General features: G+C 35.7%; 1 protein-coding gene across 1 annotated transcript in view; it reads right to left on the reverse strand.

Moving 5' to 3' along the window:
• Nucleotides 1–7473, reverse strand: part of LOC109540803 (V-type proton ATPase catalytic subunit A) — a gene marked incomplete at its 3' end in the record, with an annotated part of 10754 nt that extends 3281 nt beyond the window's left edge. The window contains 3 exon segments of the mRNA XM_048669284.1: nucleotides 6640–6752; nucleotides 6844–6934; nucleotides 7367–7473. Coding sequence (XP_048525241.1) covers nucleotides 6640–6752; nucleotides 6844–6919 — 189 coding nt within the window.
• Between the last annotated feature and the right edge of the window lie 475 nt (nucleotides 7474–7948).

The following is a 7948-nucleotide window of genomic DNA, read 5'->3' on the forward strand; positions in this document are numbered from 1 at the left end:
ACATAAATTAAAATTGAACGGCCAATCTGAAAATAACAAAAAAAGGGGGGGTTTCATTTAAAAAACCAGAGTTGGTAACTACCACACGTTTATGATGCACCCTGTATATTGGAAAGTAATTTTAGAATGTGGACCTTTTAAACGTGAAAAACTTTCGTTGGACGAATTTTCTTGTAAACTTCATATTTACTGAGATATCGCACTTTGACGCACTAATGAGCAACCCTGTATAATCTAACGAGTTCTTAAGATAAGTTAGCAGTAGGACTATTCTTAGTAAGCCAGGCCTATGCACAGGTAATTATATTACCACTATAAGACTTTACAGATTAATTTGTAATTTTTAACTGGTTAAATAAATAAATAAGTAAATAATATTCCAGTTCCACTGAAACATTTTACTACTTTTCTTAATCTTCACGAAACTGTGATATCCAGATTTACAAGTACTAAGAAAGTAAGTACTAAGAAATGTATTCCAATAAACTGTCCCGAACCGACTCACTGTGTCTAAAATACAATGGGCCAGTATGTGGATATCGGATACAGTAAATGATACAGTGTTTAACGGGTTAAACGGAGATAAGTCGGTCAATTAAAATTCCTTTAAAATAACACAGTCCTTTAAACACTCTTGATGTGAATTTAGAAGAACTACTTCATACGGCATAATTTTGAAATGTTCTACAATGCAATGTTCTTAAACAATGGAGAAAATAATTTTAATACAATTTTTTTTTATGTTACCACAATTACTTTAATTTCAGTTTAGTTGTTAGTTGAACATTCAGTTACCAACTCATTTCAGACAATATGGTGCATTTAAAAAAAGTATTATTGGAAGTTACGGAGAACAGCGGAATTTCAACACAAAAAAATCATCAGGATATTTCGTTAAACACAACCAAAGATTTGCATCTTTCACATATAAAATTTGCCACGACCTTAAACCAGGTGATAGAGATGAATACAAAAAACAGACATTTTCCTAATCAAATTACATGTCTCTTGATAGTTTTGTTTCAAATAATGGTGTAAAAAATAAAATAAATGTGCATTTTTGATAAAAGCAAAACCCTCATTTATAGAAAGAATTAAAACAACAACACATTCAAACTTTTTTCTTTCAGCCCCTCGATAATCTGGCTTTAACCGAAATACGCTGCTGTGGGTTTGGACGATGCACCTGCCAACAATTCAAAAAAGGTTACAGAATCTTTCGGTTCAATTTGATATTCAAGCATTTATTTTCAGACTCCACGACCAGCATTATCTCCCGACATGACTCCACTATATTTCTTTTGCTTAGGTATAACACGAAATATGGTTATGAGCTAATAACTTTTGCAAGTGAAGATGAATTCCTTAGATTCCGTATTACAACTATTGAAAATAAACAAACTCTGCCTGTGACAAGAGTGGGTGGATTGAGTAGCCCATTGGAGTTGCAGCCGGTCCCAAGCCCGGACAAAAGAGGAGGGTTTCCGAGCGAGGTTAGCAACCTACCCGGTACCAAAAAATGATGCTCAAGGATCCAACAACTTAGTCTCGGATAATAGGACGGATTCAACCAACGACGACCCGGTGAGAAAACGGAAACGAATAAGAAAACTGAAACCTCTACATTTTGAATGCTGGAATGTCACATCCCTCTCCAACAAGAAGGAAGAAATTCTGATAGAAGTTGAGAAACACAAGATCTACATTTGCGCACTCTCAGAAACCCAGAAGAAAAGCAAGGGAAACACCAGATATGGAGACTACCTTCTTGTTTATAGCGGAAGGAATAAAAATGAAAGAGCAACTGCTGGTTTTGGAATACTGCTGCACAAGAGTTTCGAAAACAACATTAGGGAAATAAAATACAAGGATGAAAGAATTCTGCAGGTAACAGTCAGATTCATAAAAAGGAAGAATACCCATCTAATAAGCTTCTACGCCCCTGACATTACTAAACCAAAGGAAGAAATACCTTCTATCAAAACCTACAGTCGGTGCTCGACGACATTAGCGCCCAAGATGAAGTTATAATCTTTGGAGATCGGAACGCCAGAATCGGTAATGAGGTAATACCCTGGTATTACCATCATTATCGACAAAAAGTCGATATAATGAAATATAATAATAAAGAGAAATAAAAAACGAAACTGGTGAACAACTAATGCAGCTTTGCGCACAAAGCAAGTTAAGAATAAACAACACTTAACCGCATAACCCACAACACAAATACACTTTTGAAAATACACGAGGCCAGAAATCCATGATAGACTCCATAATCACAAACAGAAATATCAACCCACGCAGAATACAAGACGTCCGGACCTTAAGCTCAGCGAATGCCGGAACCAACCATAACCTTGTAATGGCCAAGATCACGATCACTCTTCAGCGAGTAAGGAGGGAATGCACTGGGGGCTCAACGTGGAATCGCTATCCGATGAGTCGACAAGGCAATTGTAGCAGCAAAGACTGAAATGAAAAATTAAAGTATGCACAGTACTAGAAGAAAACGATGTGGAAACCGCATGGAAGAAACTAAAGACAAATATAATAAAATCTGCGGCAGAGGCACTTGGGAGACGATTCATCAGAAGTGATAAAAAACTGAATACCAAACCCTGGTTTGATCAAGAAATTAAACAACTGGCTGGGGAGAAACGAAAGGCTTATGTAAAATACAGATCAAAGTCAATCACATACAATGAATACAAAATTGTTAGAAATAGTACCAATAACCACATCTAAACAATAAAACAGGCTTACTGGGAAAAATTCTCCAAAGATATGGAATACGACCTGTATGGAGGGCAAAAAAAACATGCTTCGAACCAGGAAAAAACCAATAAATGAATACATACAAACTACCACGATCTCTACTAAAGACTGGGAGAAACACTTTTGTGAGCTATATAAGCAAACTAACGTCAACGTTAAAACCATCAAAACACAACTAAACGATACTAGCACACACCAACAGTGGAACATATCGAGGGAAAAGATAAAACAACTAGTTCGAAAAATGAAAAATCGAAAGTCGCCGGGAATGGATGAGATAAGCAATGAAATGATCAAATACGGAGGTGATATGCTACTAGACCAGATACATGCCTTCTTTAACAAAGTATTGCACAAAAAAGAAATACCAGCAGAGTGGAAATATAATATTACTATACCAGTTTTCAAAAAGGGATCAAAAACTGACTTAACTAACTACAGAGGAATTGGCCTCCTAAGAGCAATCTCAAAACTCCTTACGAGGATCTTTGAGGAAGAAGTAGCAGCTTCGGGAATATGCGCAGAACAACAGGGATTCATAAATAAAATAAAGCATAGATCCACTATTGATGCAATATTTACCATCCGGCAAATAACCAAAAAAACTATATAATTTAATAAACCAGCTTGCATGTGCTTTGAGGACCTGACTCAGGCTTTCGATAGAATAAGGCCCGTATTTATAAACGATACTCAAGCCGATACTCAGCTCATGCTTGGCCAAGTACGAGATCGTTCTCAAGCAAGAGACACGATTTAAAACAGTACTTCGTGGATTCTCGGCGAAGTATCGGTCGAGGATAAGATGTATAGGGACTTTCGTATTTATTTGGTAATTTTACATTGGGACTATTGGCGAATCTGAGATGGCGTTAATGCTATTATGTAAATATCTCTTTTGAATAGCTGAAGGACTGGCGAAGAACACGAAGATTACCGGACACAAGCTACAATATAATATACACTTTGTGTAAGAAAGTAGACATGAAATCATAGAAACATTGCTACTTGTTGTATAGAATCTCTAGAATAGAAAACCACTTGTATAGAATCTTGAACATACCAGCAATTGAGTAATGGGTGATATTTGATATTGGTAGTCCATGATTATCCGCTTTCAATAATGGTTCGTTTAAAAAAGGTAATATCACCTTAATAATAGTGGCCTTTGAAAACCGAAACCTTTTCCGAAATTCTACATGCGAGAAAAACTCAAAAGGATTTTTGCCATCTCGTATATATATTTTACTAACACGTTGGTCTTCGTTTATTTCCACCTCTGTTACGTCCAAATATTCAAAACCTTGTCCATTCTTATAGGTATTGTATACGATAGTAAAATCAAAAAATTAAAATGTAAAAACATAACATAAACAGTAATATAACCTTAAAAACCGTTTGATGGTTGTCTTGTCTTGTCTTGTCGTTCCTTGGCTCTGCTCTCAGCAATTTGCCAGCTCGATTTGAAGGGGAGTCAGGATAGACGAGTTTGCACTCCCCAACCCTCGGACTTATTCTTCCTGTCTCACAGCACTGCAAGGCTCCGAATCAAACAACGCAAACGCAAACTCCATCAACGGCATTTGACGGTTCAACGAAAAATCTCGACCAATGGCTGGACAGAAGCAATACTCAAGCCACCGTCGACCGATACTTGAGCAAGCAAAGCTGTAAGCGCTGGCTTGAGAGTGAGAATCGTTTATAAATCGCAATCGAAGCCAAGTATCGTACTTGGGGCTCGACTCATGCTTGAGCAACGTTTATAAATACGGGCCTAAGACTATCCGACGTCGTGCCCCTCTTGCAGAAGAGACATATTAACCGCAACATAATAACAATTATTGCGGAACGTCAACACAGACAACCACACTTACATAAAAGTTGCAGGCAAACTATCTGAGAAAGTACCCATACCAACTGGACGTCGCAAGTAAGAAAAAAACAATTTACGGTGCATGTGCAGCGTTTCAAGCTGCATTCCATGAGCTAATGAAAAATGGGTAGTTCTATTTAAAAAAATACACTTTGATCTCGCCTCGCTTTTCTGAGGCACTCTGTATCATATAAGATATTTTTAAAATGTGCACACTTTGTGCGTTAACAACTTTTATATGAAACTATTTTTCGAAAGTTCAACACCATCGGAAATAATGGACTCTATCGCACTAAAAAACAACCAGACTATACAAAACCTGTGATGACGTAAGCAGTCGAAACCAGAGCGGAAAATGCCCTAACTAAACGGATTATAAGAACAACTGAAATGAGAACTCTAAGATCTATGATGGGATGTAGCCCACTGTACCATGTAAGAAGCGACGACATCAGAACTAAGTGTGATGTCCAAGACGTCGTGAGATGGTCTCGCAACAGGAGACGAGAGTGGAGAGACCACGTTGACAGGATGGGCAACACCAGACTGCCAAAAGTTGCCAGAGAGTTTCACGTTCAAAAAGACCCCCGGGACGACCACCAACCCGCTGGTATGAAAGCTGGAGTTCAGCGTCACAACTGAAGCTATGATGTTGATGAAAAACAGGATATAATCCTAATATAAGAGGAAGCAGAAGAAGAAAATAAACACCAGAAATGGGAATATCTCTTTTATAGGTCGGCAGTTAAAAGTTGTTGTTCTTGTACTTAGAAAACGAGGGTAATTTTTTAAAACACCTTAACGATATTACTTATATTTAAACACATTTATGCTTCATTGAATTGCTTTTTGGCAAATTTCTTAATTATGATACAATCTCAAATAGATAACATGTAAGATAATTAGTTAGTATTTAACAATGTGGTATTTTCAATTGAATTCTACGATATGTGCTATATCCACTGTGATATAATAAGTAAATATTGTGGTCTAAAGTACAGGTTGGTCAGTCAAAAATAGCTAAATGTCAACGTGGTTGATTTCAGAGCGAAATTAGCTATTCGATTTTGCTAATAAACAAACTCGACCGTAGTAACAAAAACAAAGAAGTATTAACTTTTCAAAACTAAGGCGTCGAAAGCATAATTAACTAATAATTTTCACACTGACTTAAAGTTGCCATAGGAAAGTGTAGCAGGTTCCCCTTTTAATTCACCTCGTACTTCTGTACTATTACAAGAAGTTTTTTTATGATTTTTTTCAATTTACTATTTTATTCTCGCTAAACTTATTTAATGTTTCAGAAGTACAAGCATTATAAAAATAACTCGAAAATAACAGAATTTCCAGTCTGACCAACTTAACAAATGCAAATATTAAGCATAATGACCCAGAGATGTTTCGTTGGACAAGTGGTTTATAAATTGCATTTTAAATCAAACCTTGGCTGTTGTCCCCAGTGTCTTCAATGATCAAATGTTGGTTTTAATGCTTAAAAACTTCAGTCAACTTTATAGCAGTTGATTAGAAAATAATAGCACAGGAAATCGATTTTATCTTACAAAATTCATGGAGTATAAGAAATTTAAGAAGTGGTTTGAAAAAATGTATAATTTATCTAAGCTAATGATAATGTTTAAGGTTGAACTAGAATGTAGCAAATTCGACAAAAGTTAACAATAGACGAAATCGTATAATGTAAATATTATTTGAAAGTGTTGGTATTAACATCTTTTTAGGCATATAACATGCTACAGACTGTTGTATTTCGAAAATCTTCGAAAGCACTCTTCATTCAGAATATAGCAAGAATTCAAACCACTAAAAACAGTATTAAGTGCTTTTCCAATCAAATTTGGTAAAATAAATTGATTTTTCCATGATTAATTATTATACAATAGGAAGTATCATGTGACACAATTGAAATCGTTAATTGCGAGTCAAATGACCCGGTTTTAATGTGGCATGTGATTAAAAGGGAGTGAACTTACTTGGATAGTTGCCATATCACCCTCCAAACGGATGATTTCTCCTACGAGCTCATTGTACCCTACCCTGACCAATTCGTACATAGCAGATCCGCTCATTTTTTCAGCCGTAACGACTAAAAATCAAGAAAAAATCAGCAATTAATAAATTGAAATTGCGGTATTATGTTGGTTTTCAAAAGCAATTAGAGCTGCTAGAATATTTACCTGGACCAGAGACCATATGGACATATCCAAATCGGCCATCACTTTCTTCATCGTCAAGTTTAATTAATTTCGACATCTTGAGTAGTGTTTTCTAAAAGAAAATTGAAAAACCTTAATAAAACATCTTCCCAAGGCAGTCACGTGAATGCGATCAAATGATAGTTCCGCCCATTATTTTAGGTGTGCGGCTAAGTCACTTGACACACAGATTCGATAAGAACAGTGGAAAAACTATTATCCGCTTGCTGGAAATTGCCTACCGAACTGTCGACGCCTATAGAAAAAACATAAAATACATACTTTTCTTAGGAAAACTGGCGATATTGCAATAAAGGACTACGTCTACAATGATCAATTAGTGAATATTTCGGATGCCTCTAAAGCCAAATGTAGTTAAAGCTAATGACAATTGAGATCAAATCAATACATTTGCTGATGTATTATGTTCAAGAAAATATAAAAAACCGAAATGATAGTTAATAAGGGCAGACAAATAGAAATAATTCCAAGTGAGTGGACTTACATGTTTCCTTCAACACTTCACCCACAAAACTACCAGATTATTGGAAATTGTTTAAACGAATGCGAAACTTATCACAAGACAGTCAGCTGACCATAGAACAAGGCTTATATAGAAACGACTATTACTCTTGTAGAAAGTGTGTCGCAAAAGTGGCGCGCCCTGGTGGCTGAGAATTAAAGAATTCAAACAAACCTGCATTATGACCCCACTACACTTGCTTATTTTTAATTGTGCCGCAAGGGGCAGCTGATAATAGGGATAAATGACACAACTACACAAAAATACATATAAATATATATATTACTTGTTGTTTATTGTTTATATAAATACTTTTTACAGATAAAAAAATCTTTGGAGCATTTTTAGGAACAACTTTAAAACATACTCCTTTTGTGATAGGAAGCCGTGCATTTTCTAACAGCCTTCAAGACACCAATAAACAGCTACCATCTTCGCAGATTATTGACGATTTATGAAAACAGATATGGAAAAAGATAATCTGAAAATATGAAAATATCATTATTCATTTTGAACAGAGGTTTCTGTTTAAATATTAATCTGTAATTCTACATAATACAGATG

This window comes from Dendroctonus ponderosae, unplaced genomic scaffold, assembly GCF_020466585.1.
Source record: "Dendroctonus ponderosae isolate FM_Combo_2020 unplaced genomic scaffold, Dpon_F_20191213v2 Dpon_F_20191213_1, whole genome shotgun sequence".
Taxonomy (NCBI): Eukaryota; Metazoa; Arthropoda; class Insecta; order Coleoptera; family Curculionidae; genus Dendroctonus; species Dendroctonus ponderosae.